Source organism: Talpa occidentalis, unplaced genomic scaffold (assembly GCF_014898055.3).
Source record: "Talpa occidentalis isolate TD23 unplaced genomic scaffold, MPIMG_talOcc4v2.1 talOcc4.17, whole genome shotgun sequence".
Taxonomy (NCBI): Eukaryota; Metazoa; Chordata; class Mammalia; order Eulipotyphla; family Talpidae; genus Talpa; species Talpa occidentalis.
Genome location: NW_023601754.1, coordinates 46,034,613 through 46,059,875, shown reverse-complemented (window position 1 = coordinate 46,059,875; position 25,263 = coordinate 46,034,613). Strand labels below are relative to the sequence as shown.

Sequence of the window (25,263 nt, the reverse complement as noted above, 5' to 3'; positions counted from 1 at the left end):
CAGAGGTTGTTCATCATAGCCATCCTTTATCTGAAGATCCAGAAGCTCTAGAACACACCAGCTGTGGCGAGGGGCGGCAGTCACTGTGACCCCACTGGATTGACTTGGAGGTCATTCCTCCAGCACCTGGAGAAAGCAAGGGTTGGAATTGCAGCTCTGGTGGCCCAGGGAGGCCACGCATGAATGAAACCTAACTGAAGAAGCCAGGATGTCAGTCAGTCAAGTGGAAAACTGGGAGAAGGGTTTTCCCAAGAGAAAGCAATCACTGCAAAAGCCCCGGGCCATTTTCCTGCTTATACAGTGTGTTCAAGGAACTGGGAGAAGCTACATGAGTGAAGGAAGGGGTGAGGGCTGAAAATGGGGCCAGAAAAATAATGAGAAGCAGACCATTAGGGGTCTTGTAGGGCATGAGAAGTGATTCGGCTTTTACTTTGAGTGAGATGGGAACAATGGGAGGGTTGGGAGCAGAGGAGGTGTGTGAGCTAACATATATAAATCAGGTTATTCTGGCAATAGACAGTGAGATGTGGATTGACAGGGCCAAAGTCAGGAGACCATCCAAGAGGCTGCTGAAATGGTCCAAGCAAACAACAATATTAGGAGCAGAGGTAGCAAGAGGTGGTCAGGTTCTGGGAAGAAAAACCATCTGACAAATCAGATGTGGGGGTGTGAGAAAAAGATAGGAGTCAGCCATGACAGGGAGGTTTTGGGCCCTGTGCCACTGAGCTGGGAAGGCAGTGGGTGGGGTAGGTGGAAGTTTCCTAAATGGCCTCAGTTGTTTCATGCCTCTGGGCCTCTGTACACTCCATTCTCCCCCTGACCTGGAATGCCCTCCCTTCTCTATGTCCCACCCCAACCTCAGCTCCCATCACAATCAAATCCAAATGTCACCCTCTCTGGAAGCTTCTCTTCAAGTGAGCCCAGCTCAGTGTGGAATATCATCCTATATCCATACACACTCTGTTCTTCCTCCTCCCCCAGGGGGTTGGTTGGAGTGCATCTGCTAGTAGCTTGTGTTAAGTGGGTGACATGTAAGGGGCTGCAGGAAGCACCATGGTTTTAATCTGGCAGCAAGTAAATAATAGTAATAATAATTGACATTTTCCCAGCACTTCCTACTAACCTGGAAATATTAGATGTACTTTGCAAATGTGTTAGCCCAAGTCTCTCCATCTACTTCAGCCCCGGTCCTAAACTATCATCGAGATTGGTGGTCTTCTACCAGAACATGGCCTGAAGTAATGTTTCAACAGCATACTGAGGTAGATTTCACACTGCCTACAGTTTGCCCATTGAAATGATGTTCTAGTATATTTACCAAATTATGTAACTGTCACCACAATCAATTTTTTTTAAAGATTTATTTATTTATGCATACAAGAGCTGGGATACAGGCCAGAGATGCGGGGATGGGGGTGGGGGCAAGAGGACTCACCAGAGACAGAATGGGCAACAGAACAGGCAGAATGACGAAATACACTGCTAAGGGCTGAGGGGAGCAGAGGGCGAGACAGGAGAGGTCTGCTTCGCCATGTGGGTTGCACCCTGGCCAGCCAGGGATCGATCTCATGCTGCAGAGGCAGCAGATTGCTTCATAGTGCGTTGCTTAACCCCTTGCACCACCAGGGAGGTCCAATTTTAAAACATTTTCATCAACCCAGTAAGACATGCCTTAGCTCCCACTACCCAGCTTGGCTGCAGGATCCAGCAGATCCATGAATCTACTTTGTGTCTGATTTGTCTGTTTCTGACATTGCCATCCAGTGGATGGATCATCAGTGGATGGACATCTGGGTTGCTCCCACATTGGGGTGATTGTGAAGAACACTGTTGTGAACACTCTTGCCCAAGTGTGTCCTTGGACCCCACGTTTTCAGCTCTCCTGGGAAACACAAGGGAGTGGAATTGCTGGGCACAGTTGGAGCAACTGTTGGTTTCCTAAAGTGGCTGCAGAGTTCCTATGGCAGTGTATGAGGGCTCCGATTTCTCCACATCTTCGCGGACATGTAACAGCTCCCTGAGTCAATTTGCTCCTCTCAGCCTTCACGGAGGCATCACCACCTCTCATTGGACCGTGTGTGTGTGTGTGTGTGTGTGTGTGTGTGTGTGCAGACACACATGGACGTACATGAGTAGCAGTTCTCAAGTATTTACATTCTTATAAAATACTAAGGACTGCAAGAGTAATTATTTCTGTGGGTTATGTCTAATGGCTACCTACCATATTACAAATTAATGTTGGGGCCTCCCTGGTGGCGCAGGGGGTTAAGCGAGGCCCGCCAAGAGAGTTACCCACATGGTGCAGCAGACCTCTCCTGACTCGCCCCCTGCTCCCCTCAGCAGTGTATTTCAGTCACTCTGCCTATTCTGATCCCCACTCTGTCTCTGGTGAATCCTCTCACCTCCCATACCTCTGGCCTGTACCCCAGTTCTTGAATGCATAAATAAATAAATCTTTTTTAAATAAAAAAGAAAGAAATTAATGTTGATAACTTTTAAAAATATTTCTTAGTACATTTAAAAATCAGCCCACTGCACATTAACATATAAACCCATTTTTAACAAAAATCTGTTCGAGCCAAAAAATGTAGTGAGAAGAGCGACATTGTTTTTACCATTTTTGCAAATCTCTTTAATGTCTGACTCAGCAAGAAGTGACCAGACACTTGTAGCTGCTTCTCTATTTACTACACACATTGCAGACTCTGTAGCTTCTGGAAAACTGCAGGATACATTCTTTTTTTTTTTTTTTTAAGTTTATGTATACCTACAAGAACTGGGGTATAGGTCAGAGGTGCAGGGGAGGTGGGGAGGCAGAGGTGGGGAGGTGGGGTGGGTGTGAGGATTCACCAGAGACAGAGTGGGGAGCAGAACAGGTGGATCCACAGAGGGGAACAGGGGGCCAGATAAGAGAGATCTCCTGCACCATGTGGGTTATCTCCCTGGCTGGGGATCGAACTCATGCTGCAGTGGCTGGTGATAGCTTACCAGCGCTGACTCTAACCCCCGTGCCACCAGGGAGGTCCCCTCCAGGATACAGTGTTAAGAGTGAAAAAGGCAGGTAACCTTTCAGTGTTAGTATGAAAATAATGTTGACTTTTCAGGTCCCCTGACTACATCTTGAAACTTTAGAAAATGAAAGTTTCACAGTAAGTTTGGAAGTTGAACTAGACCTAAACAGACATACTTCCTTAAAAGTATTTATCCTCCTTAGTGGAACTGGCCATGTAAGATACCAAATCGGTCCTTTCACTTGCTGCCTAGAAAGCTAAACTCTGAACCTCAAGCAAGTCTTTTCACAGAGAAGTTTATTCCAGGTAGCCATCAAGGGAGCCAGCAGAGTTGGTACCCTAGAAACAGACTCCCCAAATGGCAGGAGTGCTGGGATTGTATAAGAGGAAGGAGGAAAGTGTATGTGGGGAGTGCAGGATGTGAAAGAAATGGGGGTCTTTGAATTGTCAGGTCCTGGGGACCTGCTGGGCAATCTAGGCTTCTGTGAATCAGGGTATTTGACTTTCTAGAAGGAACTGTCTCTTCCAAGCCATCATCTGGCAAACAAGGCCATCATCTGGTAACCACGTGTACATGTTTGTTTTGATGTTACTATCAGCCTCGAAGGAAAACAGAGAAATTTTGTTAGGTGTGTAGCAATCAACTTTCCAAATTTCTGGGAATTCAGTTAAAGAAAATTCATTCTTTGCAAGTTAAAGATTAATCACAAAGAGGAGGTGAGGGGAAGAGAGGAACACAAGGTGGGTTAGAGTTTAATGCCCTTTCTTCCTAGGTTGTAGTTTAGGGGGCTTTCTGTTACAAAATGGAGGGGATACAGCTAGTCATAGGTTTCACCACAGAAATATTAAAGTGCCAGCCAGGTGGCCCCAGACCACACAGCGGCTGTTGAATATAGTCAGCTTATGCAGTGATTTACTCCTGTAATGTATATGTTATAATACATTGCTTCAATTAAAAATTTTTAAGAATTTATAATTATACATGTAATTATGTCACAATATGTCACATTTAATGTAAAAATAGTTAATCATAAAATTTAAATCTTTAATTAATTAATTATTTTTTTTGGGGGGGTGGGGAGACCCTCGCCGGTGGCCTGGGATCGAACCGGCGCTGCAGAGGCTGCGGGCAGCCTCGCAACCCGGCGCTCAACCGCCGCGCCACCAGGGGAGGCCCAATTAAAAATTTTTAAATAAAAAATTAAATGTAAAAAATAATTTATAGTTATAAAAATATACAGTGTATCTTTCTATGGCCTTTGAGAATCTGAAAATTTCCAAATCCAAAACACATGTAGCCTCCAGGATTTCAGATGAAGGACCTGTTAGAAACAAAACTTCCTAATGGTGACCCTCCTGCATCAATCATGAATGTTATGTCCTGGTTAATTCCATCTCACTTAAACAAAAACAAAAAAAAAACTTCTGGTCAAGACCCACAGCTTGATGTCACAGGCCTGTAAGGGCTCACTGTTCAATGGCTTGAAAAAACCATTCATCCCCTGGGACAGCCCCCTCCCAAAGGGCAGGGAGCAGGTTTGACATGTTCCCTGCTTCACCCCCAGGTCGGGCATAAAGCCTGGTTAAACACACAGGTGGCATTTAACAATGTTTGTTGAATGAATAAGGGAACACACAGCGAGCCGGGGACAGAGTTAGAACAGCAACCACCCTCTGCCGCTCCCCAGGACTCCAGAGGGCTTTCCAAAGACCCAGGTAGCAAGCCTCCAGGCCCTGGCTACCCTCAAGCACTTCCTCTCCGGGAGATCCTTAACCCGAGCCTCCCCGCTGGATAAACCAGAACTACATTTCCCGCAAGCCTCAGGGCTGGGACTACACCTCCCATGTGCCTCTGCTTCTGCCCGGTTCTTTGCCCTTCAGGCTGGTAATTGCATCTCTTCTCACGCCCCCTCCTCCAATTCCGTTCCGTATACATGTGTAATTATCAGTCCAAGACCCATGCAACCCCCTACCTCCTCTTTTCCGCGACGAACGTGCCTCAGTTTCTCCAAATGAGACCCCAAGAGACAGCGCCCTTCTCCCCTCCCCTGGGGCTCCTAAGCTGCGGGGTTGTGAGCCGTCTGCGCCTATTGCGCCACGAGGCCACGGCTGCGCGTTTTGGACCCTTAGGGGGTGTTGGACCCCTGCCGGGCTCGGGGCGGGGCCGGCTGTGCTGGGGCGGGGGTGTTTGGGTCGCCTCCGCCCGGTGCTGTGAGGCTGCGTCTGGGATGCGCTGCTCCCGCCCAGCCTCACCCGGGAGGGACGCGTCGCAGGTGCTTGGGGACCACGGAGACGTCCGCTCGCAGGGTGGGAGTCGGTGCTTCCGGTGTGTCTGCAGCTCGGGGTGTTGTGGGGTGGGGTGTTACCCCTAGACGGCGGCGGCCGGGCACGTGATGTGTGCGTCCTTGTCTGTTTTGTCTGTGTCCCTGACGGACCGAGTTCCAGTCCCCACTCTGCCAATTCAGGCTGTGTGCCTTGGGGCAGGTGACTGCACCTCGCTGTGCCTCAGTTTCCTCATCTGTACTATGGGGATGATAAAAGTACATGTCTCAGTGGGCTGTTGTGAAGATTAACAGATGATATGTGTAAAGCTTTCAGAACAATGCCTTAGTGCAGAGTAAATGCTTAAAAGAATAAATGAATCAAATAAACTATCATCAAGTATCTTGTATGAAGCAAGTGCCTATGCTGGTTAATGTTTGCATAACCTCCTAGGATATGTGTGTATTCGTGAGGCATGTGTCTACGTTTATGTTTGTATAGGGCACCTTTGCATCCTGGTATGTGCTGTGTGTGCTCGTGGTGATGTCTGACTATGGTGGGGTAAGGTGTCTTTGTCCCCTTGTATGAAATGTGCTTGTGGGTGATGAGTCCCTGTGTGTTTAGTTATGTGCTGTGGGTAGCTTTGTGTGTTGTGCGTGCCTCCATGTTTCTCTGTGATTGTGTATATTTGTATGTAATGGTGTCTATATGGTTATGTGATATATTTGTGTTTTTGTATGTGATTTGTGTAGCTTTCTATGCATGTGATTTGTTGAATGTGTTGTGCACCTGCATCCATGTGTGAGTTGTGCCTATCCATGTGAACCTGTGTATGTGGCATGTCTATGTGTGTCCACGTGAGTAAAATGAGCCTGGGTAAATGATATGTGTATCTTTTATGGACCCGTATTTATATATGTGTTTTGTGTGTTTGGTGTGTAATTGTGTATGTCCTGTGCAAGTGTCTCCATATATTCATGCATGTGATAGGTCTGTACTAGTGTATGTCATGTGTGTTTGTGTGCAAGTGATGTGTTTGTGAGGTGGTGTGTATCTGATGATGTGATGCTAGTGTTTATGGGTGGTCTTTGTTGCCCATTTGCCTGTGGAATGTCTGTGCACCTCAGCATGTCACTGTGGTATCTGCATGGATCTCTGTGGCGTACATGTCAGTGGCATGTGTAGGTCTTTGTGATGATGGCCCTTCGTGCGTGGCTGGTGCATCTGTGCCAGGGGCTGCCTGTGCCTTCCCAGTGCAGCCCATCATCCCTGCGTCTTTGTGTGTGACGTGTACGTGTCCCCGTCTGCCGATGGCTGTCCACCTTTGTATGTGATGTGCTTGTCTGTGAGGGTCCCTGCGACGTGTCAGCCATGTGTGGGCTGCGTGTGCCTGCCTGACATCTGCATCTTGGCGTGTAGCACACGTGTCCATACTGGTGGCATGTCACAGCAGTGCTGGGGCCAGGCACTGTGGGCCCTGTGCTCCCCTCCTTAAGGGTCTCCCGGTCCGTCTGTCCCTCCCCCGCCCCTCCCTCCTGGCAGCCAATGCTACTGGGGAGCCAGTTACCATGACAACGCTCCATCCTCCCTCCATCCTCCCTCCTCCCACCCTTCTTCTGACAGGCTTTCTGCTCCCCCAATCCCCGCTGCCCTCGGGGGCGGGGCCCTCATTCTCCCCCCCATCCTACCCTCTCCCCCCCACCCCAGCAACCCCGGCTCCCCAGCTCCTCTCCTCTGTCCGCCTCTCCATCCCTTCATCTGTCCGTCCCTTCAAAGAGGGGGAGGGGGCTACCTGAGCCAGTAAGCACCCCTCCCTCCCCCTGTCCTGCGTCTCCTGCCCCTCTCCTGGGCCGGGGGGAGGCCAGGGTCGCGCGGGTCCCCATGGCTGGGGGCTGAGGGCCCGCCCCCCCCTCCTCCCCAGCCGCCACCACCTCCACCTCCCATCCTCGACAAGATGCCTGCCCCCGGCGCCTTCATCCTCCTCGCGGCCGTCTCCGCCTCCGGCTGCCTGGCGTCCCCGGCCCACCCCGGTGAGTCGGCCTGGCCCTCCATCCGGCTGTCCAGGGGCCCCCCGCCCCCAGTCTGGCCTGCCCGGGGGTCGGCGTGCGGGGCCCGGGCCCTGGCACCTGGGTGCGCGTTTCCCCGCAGCGGCGCCGGGGCCTGGGGAGCGGCGGGGGCCGTTCCTCTGTCACAGGGCCTGTGGGAGGGAGGCTGGGGGCTGGGTGGGGAGGGGGTCCGGCCAGGCAACATGTGTGTGTGCACACGCGCGTGTGTGTGCAGGTAGCCGGCGAAGGCCAGGGCCTCTGGGAGAACTGGGGGCGGAATACTATTTCTAAGGGGGACACAGCACCGGAGGCTGGGTTGAGCTTTGGGGAGACTTGGGGCTTGCGGAGTTCCCTTCTCAGGAGCTTAGGATAGGGATAGAGGACATCAGTATGCCCCGAGCGTCCCTGAGAGACAGGTCTCAACCCCCCTAACTAGAGGGTTCCTGCACGGGGCAAGAATCCTTTCCCAGCCTGCAGTTGGGGGTTCATCCTCTTCTCCAAATAGGGGGCAATGAGGCTGTTCGTGGGAGCGCATTTTAAATTCTGAGAGCTTCAGGCTGCACTATCACTCCTCTTTCCCTCGGTCCTCAATGGAATTCATCCAAGCCGGGGGTGAGGTGATGGGGAGGAGGGTCCCAGCTTGGGGGGAGAGGAGGGACCCCACCCCCAACCCAACCACCTGAGAAGGCCTCAAACTACAACTCCCACAATGCCTTGGGCCAACCGACTCTCCGGCCAAGGGGCTCCAGGTTGCGGAGCGTCATGGAACTTGTAGTCCTTGTCTGGGCAGGCTGGGAGGGGCATGGAGTCCGGAAGCCAGGGGCTTGAAGCCGGGACCCCAGCCCAGTCCTGTACCCACAGATGGATTCGCCCTGGGTCGGGCCCCTCTGGCTCCTCCCTATGCTGTGGTTCTCATTTCCTGCTCCGGCCTGCTGGCCTTCATCTTCCTCCTCCTCACCTGTCTGTGCTGCAAGCGGGGCGATGTGGGTTTCAAGGTGAGAAGCATGTGGAGATTCAAGGTGGGGAGGAAGATTCCAGCAAGACCTCCTCTAGCCCAGGTGGTTGGTGGGGAAGGAATCTGGAGGTTTAGAATGGAAGCTAGGCTGGGAGTGGGGGACAGATCTGAGGAAGATGGGGAGACATACAAGAAGGATGGTATATCTTTACCATGTGTTCTATCTCTTACCGCTCTGGACCCCAGGAGTTTGAGAACCCTGAAGGGGAGGATTGCTCCGGGGAATACACCCCCCCAGCAGAGGAGACCTCCTCCTCTCAGTCGCTGCCTGATGTCTACATTCTCCCACTGGCCGAGGTCTCCCTGCCCATGCCTGCCCCACAGCCTTCACACTCAGGTACCGCCCATACCCTGACTGTCATCTCCTGGTCCCAGGGGACAGAGCGAAAGGCCTTGAGCATCTCCCCTCAGTGGCCAAGAAGTTAAGTCTCTGGGCAGCCAAGGGGAAAGGCAGAGGCTGGAAGCCCGCCGTCTTGCAAGCAGCCTACGGAGGGTAGAGTCTTTAGTGGAAGCTACTGCCTAAAGTAAAACCAGATTTGGGGTTTCTTGTGTGGTCATTATTGGTGAGATCAGTCTAGATCTGTATCTCAGAGACATCCAATGGCAGGCTGACGCTATGTCAGAGGATCCTGGGACACCAAAGGGAAGGATGTGTTGGTTGGTGGGATCTTGTGGGCAGCCAATGGAAAGAGATTGGCGTATGCTCTTAGCCCAATCCCCACTGAGTTGGGGGGTGTCGGTGGTATTTGGGAAGAGAAAAAGGCCCAGGGCCCTCCCTCTTTGCACCCACCCCCTTTCTTTCCACCCCCCGCCCCAGACATGACTACCCCACTGGGTCTGAGCCGCCAGCACCTCAGCTACCTACAAGAGATTGGGAGCGGCTGGTTTGGGAAGGTGAGTGGGGCCGGGGTAGGAGGCAGGGGGGACCCATAGGATCTGGACCTGGGCTTCTGTTCTGTGTCCATCTACTGCTCATCTGATGCCCACCTCCTCCCCTGCCCCATTCAGCCAACCCATCGCCCTTACCTCTGTCCATCTCTCACCTGCTCCCACCCTTGCCATCCCCCCCCATTTGTCGGTCAGCGCCTCCCTCCTCACTCCATTGACCACTCCGCCTGGCCACCCGACTCTCCACGCGTCCGTCTGTCCATCTTTCCATCCATCCCTACGTCCATCGGACTCTGGGCCTGTGAGTCTCTCACCCTGTACTTGGTGGGGGGTGAGGGTGGTGGGATATGAAGGGAGAGGCTGGAAAGGAGGAGAAAGCTGGGGTCCGTGTAGTGGGGTGGAGGTGGACCCAGGGGACAGGGATGACTGCACAGGCTGACTTCCCGGTCCCCCTTGACCAGGTGATTCTGGGAGAGATTTTCTCCGATTACACCCCGGCCCAGGTGGTGGTGAAGGAGCTCCGGGCCAGTGCAGGGCCCCTGGAGCAGCGCAAGTTCATTGCGGAAGCACAGCCGTACAGGTATCGGGGGACTTCTGGGTGAATGTGGGCTCCAGGGGTCCACATATCCAGATGTGTGTTCCATGAAGGTAACCTTTGGGAGTGAAAGGACTACAGGATGCGGTCGAACCAGGGCTTGAATCCTGAATCTGCTTCTCCCAGGCTGTGCCAACCAGTGGAGAGAATTTCCGTCTGAGCCTCAGGTTTCTTCTTCAGACAAAGCCAGGGGTTGGAAGGGAGAGGCAATAGGGGAGAGAAGCACAGAAACTGAGCTGGAGGCCTGCAGTTCTTCAATTTGAATCTCAGGATCTATCTTCATCAAGAAATCAAGGGCAGGTAGCCCCAGCATCCTCATGAATTGTCATGCTTCCCTCTTCAGGCCCTACTTATGGGTGAGGAAGTTAGGAAATAGAATGACAGACCAGGGCCCCACACTGGCACCCAAAAAAGCCACTGAGGAGCTCTGTCCCTTCACCCCTGCCCCCACTGGGAGGTCTGGGAAAGGAGGACACTGTCTCTCCTCTGCTCAGTCTCTGTCTTCTCTAAGGGCTTCCGAGACTAGATGAACATTTGCTAGACAAATGCCTTGTGAGGTAGCGAGTGCTCTGTCACAGAAGGGTGTGCAGAGACCTCTTAGTAGACAGTCATAGGAGTGTTTACCTCTAGAGACACAGACATTGGACTTTGCCATGCCCTTACCCTAAAACCTCCCGCGGCTCACTGTTGCCTGCATGACAAAGCCCTACTCCTCTCTACAGCCCACAGGCCTTACTAGGCCTGATACTGTTCCCTGCCTGCCTCTGTCCCTGCAACCCAACCACCTTCACTGGCCCCCCTCACTGACCCATCAACCTCTTTTCTGAGTCAGGGTGTTTGTGCTTGCTGCTCCTCAGCGGAGACTGTTGCCCCTGGCTCACCCTGACCCTTCGGTTGTTCAGTTCAGAGCTGAGCCCAGGTCTCCCCTCCCTTACACACACATCCCATCTAAGGAGGGGTGCTGCTGGGATGCTCCAGCACATCAACTCGTGACTTTTCTTCCTGACATGTAACCTAGTTTGTCTGTTCATGTGCCTGTCTCTCCCTAGATCCGTGCTGGCAACTACTAGCCACACACGGCTATTTAAATTTATGTTAAATACAATGAAATCAAATTAAAAATTCATTTCCTCAGCCACACTCAACACATTTCAAATGCTCAACTGCCACCTCAGGCTGGTGGCTCCCCTGTTAGCCAGCTTATATCTAGAATGCTCCCCCCTTCATAGAACTTCTAGAAAATCCTGTGGGAGAGGGGTCCTCCTTATAACCTGAGTACTAGTGCCATCAGCCCTGAGAGCCAAAGGCCTGAGATCAGATCCCAGCTGGGCAGCTGCCATCAGCTGTGTGACCCTGGGGAGGTCACTTTACCTCTCTGAGCCTCCATATCCTCTGGATCAAAATAGGAACCATCCTCCTGCCTAGCAGGGTCGTTGGAAGGATTTGAAAACAAAAGTTCCACCTTGGCTCGGCTGAGTAGGTGTGCAGTGAAGCCAAGCTTCCTTCCACATCTGCCACCCTCGGTCCCCCACTTTGGGAGTCCCAGCCATTTTCAAGCCCCAGTACCCGGCCCCCTGGGTGCTCTGTCACTGCTTTGTCTAATGATTCTTCTGCCCAGCGGGAGCAGGAGGCAGTTTCAGGTGGAAAAGGCCACCCAGAGCAAGGGGCAGAGCTGTGGTTAGAACTGGAGTCTGGGCACTGGCACCCACAGCTCCCCCAAACCCCTGCCTCTTGCCAAAGGGAAATAACTTAATACTCACCTTCCCAAGCCAGGCTCTGGGCTGCAAGTCTGGGTGCTTTCATCTGCTCCCAGACCCACGGGCATATTAAAGTTTACATTGGCTCACTCTTTGGCCCAGGAGTATCTAGGAAAATCATCTAGAAATAAAACTTTCAAAGATAAACAAGTCTACAAAGAAAAGAAACTAGGATGTGGCTACCCTTGGTTCAGGGTAAAATCTTTCCTCTCTGTTGGACACCTACTGGCTATAGTAGGGGCATATAGTAGGGGGATATAGGCATGAACAAAAGCCCCAGAGCCTTGTCCTAGCCAAACTCATCACCTAGGGATGAGTTAAATAAATGAAGCAAGAAAAAGAAACTACCAGAGAATGACGAGCCATGAGGGAATCAGGCAGTATGTGACAGAAACAGGGGGGCTTTGGAAGGCATGGCGGGGGGGAGCTGACTGATGGGAAGCATTGTGGGAAGTGTGTTCCAGGGAGAGGGAACAGCAGGTGCAAAGGTTGTGAGGTAGGAAAGTGCAGTTTAAATGCGGGCGGTATTAACATCCAACAGAATGTTAAAATGGCAAAATCAAAGCAATAGTAGTAGCTCTGACTGTGCTCCAATTGCTAGCTCCTCTCTGATGTCATGAAATCCCTCTCCCCCACCTCACGAGGGCATTACTGTTTCTGTCACATCTTATCGTGCAGGAAAACCAAGGCAGAGAGAGGACTGCTTCTCTGGAGTTACGCATTGGGGAAAGGTGGAGTCAGTTCAATCCCCCTAGCTGGACTCTTACCCACAATCTGAGGATACGGAAGGGCACCCCCGTTGTTGACAGGGGTGGTGGATGAAGGTTCTTGAGGGGATAATGTGAAAGCTGAGGCTTGAGGGATAAGAAGGACTGTAATAAGGGGCGGGGGTGTTGTCCACAGAGAGAGCAGTGAGTGCGAAGGGCTGGCACGCACTCGGGCTCCTGTGTTTGTGGAGATGTACACCAGTGCGAAGCGATGTTGTGGAAGGTGGCGGGGCCAGCCAGAGGGGCGGGAGGATTGAGTAGCAAGCCAGGCTGTGAGCAGGCAAGCAGCAGATCAGGGACAGACTGAAAGGGAGAGACTGGAGGCAGGAAGGCCCGGAAGGCTGAGAATAGGGTCCAGGAGGTGAGGAGGAGGCTTGCATCTGGGCTGTGGGCAGGGGCGGGGAGGAAGGCTGGCAGGCGGGTGAGGAGGAAGGAGGGGCAGAGAAGTACCCAGAGAGGTCTGGCCTGGAAACTGGGGGACCGAGATGGGGATGTGGGGAAGGAGTGTGTATGTGGTGGGAGAAACCCTGAGGTGAGGAAACTGATACCAAAGAATAGTTTGTTTCCCTGGGAAGTAGGGGTGGACAGGGCTGGGGCGGGATGGGAGGGTCTGTTTCCTGACCCTGTCCTCCCTACCAGGAGCCTGCAGCATCCCAACGTCCTCCAGTGCCTGGGCGTCTGTGTGGAGACCCTGCCCTTCCTGCTGATTATGGAGTTCTGTCAACTGGTGAGGCTTTGCAGGGGGAGGGCAGAGTGGGGGCCTGGATGGGGTAGGTGTCAGGCAAGGTAGGGTCTTAAGACTCTTTGGCAATTACTTTGTCATCACCCTAGAGACCCGGGTGACAGGTGCCACCATTTCTCAAGTGCTTACTATGGATGGGCCCTGGCCCCCATTGAGTGCACTGAACTAGGGTGTGTAGCAGGGGAAACTGAGGCTCGGAGGAGTTGCCACCAAGTGCAGGGCCTGCCCCGCCCTCCGCTCAGAGTGACTGCATGTGTGAGGACCTGGGAGAGAAGTGGTGGTGCTGACCTTTCCCTGTCCTTCCTCACAGGGGGACCTGAAGCGTTACTTGCGGGCCCAGCGACCTCCGGAGGGCCTGTCTCCAGAGCTGCCCCCTCGAGACCTGCGGACACTGCAGAGGATGGGCCTGGAGATCGCCCGCGGGCTGGCGCACCTCCACTCCCACAACTACGTGCACAGGTGGCGCCCAGGGAACCACAGGGGAGGAGCCACGGGGGGATGGGGGAGGTGGGAGGACCCGGAGAACCACTTAGGGAAGCAGGCGCGCCTCAGGGGATGGGAGGAAGGCTGCGGGGCAGTTAAGAAAGGCGGAGCGGAGGTATGAGTGGCAGATCCGAAAGGGGAAAATGAGAGTCAGGGAGAAAGAGGAGTGGGGGCTCGTGGGGGGAGTCAGGAGATGGGTTGTGGTAACTAAGAAGGGGAGGGTCCGGAAGAAGAGGAGGCGGTGAGAGGGAGAGGCCTGGGGAGGGAGGGACCAGAGGAGGAGGAGTTGTTAAAGGGGGAGGGGCCAGGAGTGGTGGGGGGGGGGCAGAATTAGAAAGGGAGGAGTCAGGAGGGGAGGGGTCGGGGAGCAGTGGGAGGGGGAAGGGGTTACAAGGGGAGGGGCCAGAAGAGGAGGTTTCCAGAGAAGGCCATGGAATCAGGGGACAGGAGGAGAAATCAGAGCAAAGCGGGTGGAGTCTGGGCCTGCAAAGCCCCTGTCTCACCTCACCCTGGCACACCCCAGCGACCTGGCACTGCGTAACTGCCTGCTGACCTCCGACCTCACCGTGCGTATTGGAGACTATGGGCTCGCTCATAGCAACTACAAGGTGGGGCTACCCTCCTTGGGGACAGGGATGGGGTAGGTAGTGCCAGGGGGGATGCTTGATCCTGTCTGTCTGCCTCACAGGAGGACTACTACCTGACCCCGGAGCGCCTGTGGATCCCCCTGCGCTGGGCAGCGCCCGAGCTCCTTGGAGAGCTGCATGGGACCTTCATGGTGGTGGACCAGAGTCGGGAGAGCAACATCTGGTGAGGGGCCTGGCCGTGGGGGCCCAGAGGGTGGGAGGTCACGGGATGTCACCTGGTTCTACTGAGACCCCGTGGGTGGGTGGGGAGGCCCCCAAGAGGGCTAGGATGGGGCGCTGACCTCTCATTCCCTCTTTGCGACCCCCAGGTCCCTGGGGGTGACCCTGTGGGAGCTGTTTGAGTTTGGGGCACAACCCTACCGCCACCTGTCAGATGAGGAGGTCCTCGCCTTCGTTGTCCGCCAGCAGCACGTCAAGCTGGCGCGGCCCAGGCTCAAGCTGCCCTATGCAGACTACTGGTGAGGGGGGGTCTGACCCCGATACCTGACCTCCCACCCCTCTCCCAGGAAGGTCCCAAAACCCCCACCTCCTTTCAAAAATCAGTGATAACTCACTGCTCCATGGCACCTCTAGAACCAAGGAGACCTCCTAACTGCTTCTGCCAGCATGTACCACTTGCAGGGCGAAACTGAGGCATGGAGGGGCAGAACTGGTGTCTGAACCCTCTTTTTTTGAACCCTAAAAGACCATTGCTTGCTTGTCTCGAATTCCAGAACTCAGAACAGGCACACCCTCTTCACCATCATCTCCTCATGTCAGCCTGGCTCCCTCTAGCTCTGTCTCCCTCCTCTGTCTGGATCTCTGCCCCACCCTCTCTGGGTCTCTGCTCTGACCCAGTGGCCCACCCCACTCTACCTCCCTCATGCTTGACTCCTCCCTCTCCCCCAGGTATGACATTCTGCAGTCCTGCTGGCGGCCACCTGCCCAGCGCCCGTCGGCCTCTGATCTCCAACTGCAGCTCACTTACTTGCTCTCTGAGCGGCCCCCTAGACCCCCCCCACCCCCACCCCCACCCAGGGATGGTCCCTTCCCCTGGCCCTGGCCCCCGCAGCACAGCGCGCCCCGTCCCGGCACCCTATCCTCTCCCTTCCCCCTTCTGGATGGCTTCCCTGGGGCCGACCCCGACGACGTGCTCACAGTCACTGAGAGCAGCCGCGGCCTCAACCTTGAGTGCCTGTGGGAGAAGGCGCGGCGGGGGGCCGGCCGGGGTGGAGGGGCACCCCCCTGGCAGCCAGCATCGGCGCCCCCGGCCCCCCACACTAACCCTTCCAACCCTTTCTATGAGGCGCTGTCCACACCCAGCGTGCTGCCGGTCATCAGCGCCCGCAGCCCCTCTGTCAGCAGCGAGTACTACATCCGCCTGGAGGAGCATGGCTCCCCACCCGAGCCCCTCTTCCCCAGTGACTGGGACCCCCTGGACCCAGGTGTGCCTGCTCCCCAGCCGCCCCAGGCCCCCTCCGAGGTCCCCCAGCTGGTGTCCGAGACCTGGGCCTCCCCCCTCTTCCCAGCACCCCGGCCCTTCCCGGCCCAGGCCTCGGCTTCAGGCAGCTTCCTCCTGAGTGGCTGGGACCCCGAGGGCCGGGGTGCCGGGGAGACTCTGGCGGGAGACCCGGCCGAGGTGCTGGGGGAAAGAGGGACCGCCCCATGGGCAGAAGAAGAGGAGGAGGAAGAGGAAGGCAGCTCTCCCGGGGAAGACAGCAGCAGCCTTGGGGGTGGCCCCAGCCGCCGGGGCCCCCTCCCCTGTCCCCTGTGCAGTCGCGAGGGGGCCTGCTCCTGTCTGCCCCTGGAGCGGGGGGATGCCGTCGCTGGCTGGGGTGGCCACCCTGCTCTTGGCTGTCCCCATCCTCCAGAGGACGACTCATCCCTGAGGGCAGAGCGGGGCTCCCTGGCCGACCTGCCCCTGGCCCCCCCGCCCCGGCCCCCCCGAGTTTCTGGACCCCCTCATGGGGGCGGCGGCGCCCCAGTACCCCGGGCGGGGGCCACCTCCAGCTCCCCCCCCCCGCCGCCACCTCCCCGGGCCCCCGTGGACCCAGCCGTGTCACCCGACCCCCCCTCGGCTGTGGCCAGTCCCGGCTCAGGCCTGTGGTCTCCAGGCCCCAAGCCGGGGGACAGCGGCTACGAGACCGAGACCCCTTTTTCCCCCGAGGGAGTCTTCCCAGGCGGGGGGGCAGCCGAGGAGGAAGGGGTCCCTCGACCGCGGGCTCCCCCCGAGCCCCCCGACCCAGGAGCGCCCCGGCCACCCCCAGACCCGGGTCCCCTCCCACTCCTGGGGGCCCGGGAGAAGCCGACCTTCGTAGTTCAAGTGAGCACCGAGCAGCTGCTGATATCCCTGCGGGAGGATGTGACACGGAACCTCCTGGGGGACAAGGGGGCAAACCCCCGCGAGACGGGGCCCAGGAAGGCGGGGAGAGGCTCCGGGAACAGAGAGAAAGCCCCAGGTCTGAGCCGGGACCCCATAGTCCTGGGCAGCGGGAAGAAAGTCCCAACTCTGAACGAGGACCTGAGCCTCCCTGTGAACGGGGTGACAGTGCTGGAGAACGGGGGACAGAGAGCCCTGGGCATCGAGGAGAAGATGGCAGAGAATGGGGGCCTGGGATCCCCAGAGAGAGAAGAGAAAGTGCTGGAGAATGGGGAGCTGACACCCCCAAGGAGGGAGGAGAAAGTACTGGAGAATGGGGAACTGAGGTCCCCAGAGAGAGAAGAGAAAGTGCTGGCGAATGGGGGACTGACACCCCCAAAGATCGAGAAGATGGTATCAGAGAATGGGGGCCCGAGACTCCCCAGGAACACAGAGAGGCCACCAGAGACTGGGCCTTGGAGAGCCCCAGGGCCCTTGGAGAAGACGCCCGAGAATGGGGGTCCAGCCCCCACACTCGGGGATCCAGCCCCAGAGACCTTGCTGGAGAGAGCCCCGGGGCCCGGCGCAGTGGCCTTGCCCCGGAACGGCGGGGAGACAGCCCCTGGCCCCATTTGCCCAGCTCCCAGGAGCGGAGTACTGGAACCCGGGACCGAGAGGAGAGCCCCCGAGACTGGGGGGGCGTTGAAAGCCCCCGGGGCTGGGAGGCTGGACCTCGGGAGTGGGGGCCGAGCCCTAGTGGGCAAGGGGATGGCCCCCGGCGGCGGCCTCGGAAGCGGCGTGGACGCAAAGGCAGGATGGGTAGACAGCACGAGGCCGCAGCCGCCGCCACCACCGCCGGCGGAAGTACAGCCGAGGAGGCCGGAGCCAGTGCCCCAGAGACCGGAGGTGGCCCCCGAGGGAGAGCCCGGGGCCCCAGACAGCAGGGCCGGCGGAGACATGGCACCCAGCGGAGAAGGGGACCCCCTCAAGCCCGAGAGGAAGGGCCCCGAGATGCCACGACTGTTCTTGGACTTGGGACCCCCTCAGGGGAACAGCGAGCAGATCAAAGGTGAGGAGGCCATGGGGAGCAGGGGTACGGTTGGAAGCTGAGGTCTGGCCTCTCCCGGGAGGTTTAGGGCAGTTGAGGATCAGGGTAGCAGGCAGGTCAGGCGGGTGATGACAAATGTCAATTCTGGAGCCTCCCTACCTGAGCTCCATTCCTGGCTCCGCCCCTCCCAAGTTCTGTGACCTGGGACAAGTGACCTACCTACTCTGTGCCTCAGTTTCCCCATCTGCCAAAAATGGATGACAAGGATAGCACCTACCTACTAGGGCTGAATGAATTAGGGTTTCTGAAGCCTTTAGCTCAGTCTGTCAGCTGTTAGCCGTTGGTGGGTACTTGTATTACTGCAGTTACTGAGATCAGGGTCATCACTCAGATGCACAAGGGCTGATGGTATAGGGAAATGAATGAAGTAGGCTGGGGCGGGACAGAGTTGGACAGGAATTGCCTTGTCTAAATGGGCTTCTCAGCCCCCTAGGGTGGCCCTGGCTTCTACTTTTCTCTTCAAAAGCAGAGTTGCATATGTTTTCCGGGTGGAAGCCAATTCAAGCAAAGCTGATCTGTGGGCCAAGCTGCCAGTGTATGATCACTGGTTTAAACTTTCCAACAAGCTAAGGTGCCAAGCCAGTGTGGGAGCCCTCCTGTGTACCAAGGCTGGGATCCAGGGCTGCCTCAGGCCCTGCCCCTACCCCCCCCTTGCATGGTGACCTGAAAGCTATAGAAATGCCTTCTCTGAAAACTTGTCCCAGAGATAGGATGATTGGAGAGAGGAAAAATGGAGGGTAAAAGGTTGATGGCCGCTGTTTTGATGTGGGCACAGTTGTTCCACTGGAATTGCCCAGAGGCTTGACTACCTTAAATACTGGTACGAAAGTACCACTGGCAATCCCATAGCTACATTTGAGGGAAGGGCTACCCACTCTATTACCCAAAGAGCCTGTGGCTCAGGGGGCAAACATCGGGAGGGGGCCTTGACACAGAACTTTTCTTTCCCAAAGCCCATGGTATTAGAACACTTATCACCTGTTTGAGGTTGTTGTGGGGAGTTTGCAATCAGCTGAGTCAGGAAAGACCCTGGGCAGCATGAAGATGTCAGGGGGTGAACAGCTAACAGGCCTCAGAGGATCTGAGGCAGTTGAGGTTGGTGTTGCTGGATGAGAAGAGACTGGTATTAACCTGCCTTTTCTTTTTAAACCCAGTTAACTACTCGTTCGTCAAGACCACACTCAAATTCCCCTTCCCCAGGGAAACTTTACTGATTTCTAAGGGCAGTCTCCTTATCCTTCCTTTAAGCATAGCCTCTGGTAGTTCCCTCTACACACTTACCCCTCAACCCTCCCTGAGATGGGTAATCAGGAAAGGCTTCATTGAGGAGGTGACTTTTGAACAGAAGTGAAGGAAGTGAGCCACCTGGGAGAAAAGAATGTTCTAGCTAGAGAAAAATGAGATGTACAGCTTGGCACGTTCTGGGAAAAACAAAAGGCCAGACAAGCTGGAGAAAAGTGAATGAGAGTGACTGTGCTCTGACCCACCACTTAGGGCATCCTCCCATCACCCTCCACAGGGTCTGGCATACAGTTCACTTACTCCCTAGGAGAACTGAGTGGCCACTGTCCATTTACCAGTAAGGAAACAGAACAGGGTAGGCTTGGGATTCAAAGCCAGGTTTCCTCCTCCAGAGACCTGAAGTCCTTCCCACCCAGCAGGCTGAGATAGAAGTCTTAGGGCATGGAAAGGGGACTGGAGAAGGCTAAACACCCCGGTTTTGCCTGGTGATAGAGAGGCCAGAGTACCATGGTTAACATTACCAAGCAGGGAGCATTCCTTGATGAATCCCACAAATACTGACTGAATACTTCCAGGAGCTTGGGCCTTGGGGATGCAGCCATGAAGTAGACAGACTCAGTCTCCGTTCTGTGGCAAGGCAAACAATCCCATCGCCACAGAAACATAGTTGAATACTGTCACATGTTGCTTAACTGCAAGGATGCATTCTAAGAAATGTGTTCTTCAGCAGTGTGCGAAGGTCATAGAGTGTAATCACACACACCTAGATGGTACACCCTCCTACACACCTAGGTTGTCATCTAGGGACCACCGCAGGTCTCTGTTGATCAAAACATGGTTATGCAGCGTGTGACCCTACCATCTGCTTGGAAGGAAAAGTGCTCTGATGCTCTGGGGTGCAGAACTGGTGCCCTGACCTCACCTCCTGGCAGAGTTCTTAAGAGCCCAGGGCTGGAGTATTGGATAGGACTTGATTTAGAAACGGAAGTTCGAGGCAGAAGGGAACAGCATAGGCAAAGGCTCAGAGGTGAGCGGAATGGAGAGGCAGCCCATTTGCCCCGAGGAAGTCAGGCCAGAAAGAGATGGGGATGGAGCCTGGAGAAGCCACAGAGTCAGGGCACTGGGGCCTCCTGGGACACCAGGAAAGTTGGGGTCGTGTGCTGTGGGCGTGGGGGGACCACGGGGAGGGTTCAGCACCGGAGTGAGAGGAAGACCCTTTTTACCCTGTTTGTGGACGGCCCAGTGCAGCGCTTCTGTCCAGAGGGCGGGAAACTGCAGTCCAGACTGCCGGCGCTTACCTGAGCACACACAGCTAAGCGCAAGGGCGGCTGCAGCTCCCCGGGCCGGGCGCTCACCGGGTCTCTCCCCCCGCAGCCAAGCTGTCGCGGCTCTCGCTGGCGCTGCCGCCTCTCACGCTCACGCCGTTCCCGGGGCCGGGCCCACGGCGGCCCCCGTGGGAGGGCGTGGACGCCGGGGCGGCTGGCGGGGAGGCCGGCAGGGCGGGATCGCTGGGGCCGTCGGAGGAGGACGGGGAGGACGAGGACGAGGACGAGGAGGAGGACGAGGAGGCGGCGGGCGCGGCGGGGCCGCGGGGCCCCGGGAGGGCGCGGGCAGCCCCGGTGCCCGTCGTGGTGAGCAGCGCCGACGCGGACGCGGCCCGCCCGTTGCGGGGGCTGCTCAAGTCTCCGCGCGGGGCCGACGAGTCCGAGGACAGCGAACTGGAGAGGAAACGCAAGATGGTCTCCTTCCACGGGGACGTGACCGTCTACCTCTTCGACCAGGTGCGGGGCCCGGCGAGGGGCGGGGCCCGGTGGGGGCGGGGCCGGGCGAGGGGCGGGGCCGGGCGAGGGGCGGGGCCCGGGACGGGGGAGGCAGTTGGAGGGCGAGGGCGAGGTCTTCCTGAGCAGATCTGGAAGAAAAGGGGGGTGGGTGGTAATACCTGGTATTTGGGGGCGGAGTCTGGAGAGAAGGGAGAAAGGGCCGAGAGAACTGGGGCATGGTCTGGGGTGCGGGACGGAGACTGTGGCTCTGGGGTTGGGACTTGGCACCCCGCGCTCCGGTGATGCGGGCTCAGGGGCGCGCTTGGTGGAGCAGGTCTCAGCGACCTCGGGCGGGGCCTTGGAGAGGCTGCAGACAGCGCAGAGATGCGGTTTGCAGTGTTAGCATAATCGGGAGTGGGTTCGGGGATGAGCAGAGCTCATGAACTGGGGGCGTTTAGAGAGATGGGTTGAAGAGTAAAGGGAGAGCCGGTGGCGGCTGGGCGTGAGGTCCGAGACGGGTAAGAACTGGGTTATGAGCAGGGCCTGGAGTCACTACAACAAAGGAGTGGGGTTTGGGGGCTTGAAGGGGGCTTCTTCAGAGGTCGGGAGGTGCGTAAGATGGGGGTAAGGGTTTTGAGGACCATAGGGGCAGACAGTTCTAGGGCCGGAACCTGGACCTCTGCGACCAAGATCTCGGAGGTGGGTAGGGGGTCACAGAGGTCACGGAGAGGGGACAGGCTATAGGGAGACACTTGATGAGGGCTCCCGCCACCACTCCTGCTAGAGCAATTGGAAATTAGGATGCCTGAAGCCCCAGAAATGTGAGCAGATTGGTGTTGCTCCTTGGGAATGCAGTTAGCGAGCTATGACGGTTCGCCCCCCTGGTCTCCCCTAATTGGCCTTCACAGGAGACGCCAACCAACGAGCTGAGCGTCCAGGGTCCTCCCGAGGGGGACACGGACCCGTCAACGCCCCCAGCGCCCCCGACGCCTCCCCACCCCGCCACCACCGGAGATGGGTTTCCCAGCAACGACAGCGGCTTTGGTGAGCGGCGGGGCGGAGCGGGGGCGGGCTCCGGGGGCGGGGCACGAGGAGGGGCGGGGCGCCTGCCAAAGTGAGAATCTGATTGTACCCCTCTTCCCTCACCCCCCCCCACTAGGAGGCAGTTTCGAATGGGCGGAGGATTTCCCCCTCCTCCCCCCGCCAGGCCCCCCCCTGTGCTTCTCCCGCTTCTCCGTCTCGCCTGCTCTGGAGACCCCGGGGCCCCCCGCCCGGGCCCCGACGCCCGGCCCGCAGGTATGGTGCTTCAGACCTTCAGCTCTGCCCCCACCACTTCTGCCCATCGCTCCCCGTTTGCCTGTATCCCTTTCTTTTCCCCCTCTTGGCATTCCCCTCCCTCCAACTCCTCCCTCGCTCTCAGTCAGCTCTTCCTGCTCACCACTGGGACCCCATCCAGCTTTGCAATGAACTCAGACCAGGGTGTCCATCAGAGAGACTCAGGTAGTCACAACCCCTCCCACAGCTTCAGTTTCCCCTTCTGGCAGGGTCTCCTCCGAGTCCTGCCAGCGTGCTCATTTGGTTAGTATGAGCCGGAACAGAGTTGAGCCTGTAGCAATAACAAGAGCATTACTATTACTTACAATAGCCAGACCCCCACAGTGTGCGTGCTGCATCTTAATCCATTTAATCCTCACTACAATGTCATGGGGGTGGGTTCTAGTGTCACCCCCATTTTGCAAAAGAGAAAACTGAGGCACAGAGAGGGAGGAGGAGCTAGCATTTCAACCCCCGCTGCCTGGCCTCTGAGTCCAGGCCTTCTCCAGTCGTATTTGCCAGCTTCCTTCCTGGTGTTTCACACACAGCTTTGTAGCTAACCCTCACTACAACTCTGGGAGAAGGTCAAGTCACCCTTAGTTTCCTCTCAATCCCTAAGCTAAGGCCACTCCCTCTCCAAGGAGAGGCCCCTGCCAGGTCTCACATTGTGGGACTGGGGCTGGAGAAAGCTTCCTCGGGTGCACTGCTGCCCCCTGCTGCTGCTGCTCCAGAGAACACTACTGCGTTTAAGGGTTGCCCTGAGACTTGCAGATTGCAGGTGTGCTGGGGAAGACTGAGCTGAAAAATAGAGGATGCAACTGGACCTTTTCAGGGAGTATTCAATTTCTTCCCCCCCTCACCACATCGTGCCTGAGTCCAGGTGTTGTTGCTGCCACGTTCGGCCGTGTGACCTCAGGCACGTACCTTTTCCTCTGAGCCTCAGTGTCTTCATCTGTAGAATGGGGATAACAGGATAACTCATATTATTTTGAGGGGATTAAATGACTTAAGCCCATGCACACAGTGAGGACTTGGTCTACTATGAGGACTACTTGCTACTATGTTTGATGAGGGCATGTGGGGAGCAAGACTGGGCCTGCCCGCCCATTCCCACATACTGACCCCACCGGTAGTAAATGGATAACTGCCAAAATGGAGTTGCTGGGAAAGCAGCCGTCAGGGGAAAGTGCTTTGTTGCCCCAGCAGAAGTGTCATTTACCCAGAATTGGGAAGAGTTCGTTGCCACTAACTTGGTGAAGTAGGTGAAGGAGAAGGACCGCATGCAGACGTGCAGATGGAACATCTTGCATGAAGTGCCTGAGGCAGGAGAGAGTTTGGCTGGTTCACCTAACAGAAGGGAAGTGGAGGTCTTTGGAGGTGTTCGGTAGAGAGTAGAATGGATGCAGGGGGTGAAGCAAGAGCAGGCAAGGCAGACTCCTTAGAGCTTGAGGATGGACTGAGGGGTAAGGACTTGTACCGGCAGTGCTAGGGAGCTGTGAGAAGGCTGTAGGGGTCCCTTGTCAGTCCTGATTATAGAGAGACCCCTTGGGGTTAAGTGGTGAGCCAATAGGAGACTGAGAGGCTGGGCTACATCAGGTTTCACCCCAAGTGCCATTTCCTCCACGATGCCCCCACCACTCCCTGCTGAGCACAAGACAGGACACCAGCCAAGTGATGAGTCAGGCCCAGGCCAGCAGGGCCAGCAAGTACAGATGACTTCACCTTTAATCACTGGGGACAGAGGAGGATCCAATCACACAAAACCCCAAATCCCTTCACTCAGCAGGCAGATATCCTCACAGCAGCTATGTGGGGAAACTGGTGAATCCGTCGGTTTCTAAAGACCTAGGCGTGGAGGTCCAGGAGAGGGCCACCCCTTCCTCAGATCCCTGTGCATGCTTGACATGGCTCTGCCCCAATGTTCGCTGGGTGCCCAGAGGCCCCTTCTTTGAAAAGGAGACCAGCATCCTGCTTCCCATTGAAAGAGGGAAACAGTCTTGGGAACAGGGAGTGAGGGTATATGAAATGTGTCCCTCAACGAAAACTTCCCCCCCTTCCCCATTTGGGTTCTCTGGATCCATGAAAAGGGTGGCAGTTTTCCTTCCACTGGGAGAGGAGGCGGCATGGGAATAGTTGGTGGGAAGCTCTGTGACAGAAATGTGTCCACAGGGGGGGCAATGCCCTTTGTGCCAGGCCCTGTGCTAGATGCTGGGGATGCATTATTGCCCACACAGTCCCGTCCTAGGGGGACAAGCTCTACCCCAATGACCCAGAGAAAGAAAACAGTACAATTAGATGGAATGATGGGGGTGGGGGGTGGGGGGGCCGGGAAGGAGAGTCTGGAGGGGGTTGGGAAATGGCCCAGGAAGGCCACTGTGGACGGATATGGCAGTGGGGTCCTGAATTACATGGGAAGGGATAGGAAAGGGTGAACCAGATTGTGGGAACAGCAAGTGCAAAGGCCCTGAGGCAGGACTGTGCTTGGCGCCTATGGCTGAAGCAGAGCGGGAACAGCTCTCACAGAGCCTTGTGAGGGAGGGCTTTGCTTCATTTTGACTGGGCCAGAAACCATGCACCTGTTTGTTCTTTAATTCCGTTTCTCCACTCCCTCTGTCCTCAGGCCCCGTGGAGAACTGACTCCCCAAAGTCGCTACCCCCCTGCACCCCCAGAAGAGGGATTGAGAGTAGAATCCTCTGTGGACAACGGAGCCACTGCCACCCCCACCGACACCGCCTCCGGGGAGGCCCCTGAGGCTGGGCCCTCCCCCTCCCCCACCATGTGCCAAATGGGAGGCCCTGGCCCCCCATCCCCCAGCCCCCCGGATGGCTCCCCTGACCCCCCTGATCCCCTTGGTGCCAAATGAGGCAGGAAGCCCCTCACTCTTTCCTGGAGAGCCTCCTTTCCTGGAACTGAACTGAACTTTCGGGCCTGGAGCCCCTCGGCACAGTGGAGGCCCCTCCTCACCCACTTCTGGCCCCAGGCAGGGGCTGCAAGCTTCGGGGACCTGGACCCCCCATCTCGCGACTCCCCTTTCCTTCCCTAGCCCAGCCCAGCCCCTGGAGGGGCCTCCAGTTCAAACCTTCGCGTGGCATTTTCACATTATTTAAAAAAGACAAAAACAACTTTTTGGAGGAACCTGGGGCCTCAGTGTGTTTGGGGGGGGGCAGAGAGGGGAGGCTTTGCAGAAAGAATTGCCAACCTCAGCACCCCGTCTGATGGATGGAAAGCAAGTCTCAAAGTGGCAGAAATGGCCGGCTTCTCTGTAATCCATCTCTGGGTCTGGTACTG

The 25,263-nt window shown here is 56.4% G+C and overlaps 1 protein-coding gene across 1 annotated transcript; it reads left to right on the top strand.

The window, feature by feature from the left end:
- Nucleotides 1-7,227: 7,227 nt before the first annotated feature.
- LMTK3 (lemur tyrosine kinase 3) lies at nt 7,228-25,150 on the top strand. The gene is given in 17 exon segments (XM_037516902.2): nt 7,228-7,303; nt 8,180-8,313; nt 8,520-8,670; nt 9,151-9,227; nt 9,683-9,801; nt 12,980-13,067; nt 13,393-13,541; nt 14,089-14,173; nt 14,254-14,375; nt 14,521-14,670; nt 15,101-16,123; nt 16,125-16,201; nt 16,204-17,619; nt 20,275-20,681; nt 21,569-21,704; nt 21,820-21,956; nt 24,595-25,150. Coding segments are annotated over 17 exon segments (4,479 nt in total). The 3' UTR covers nt 24,727-25,150.
- The last annotated feature ends 113 nt before the right edge of the window (nt 25,151-25,263 follow it).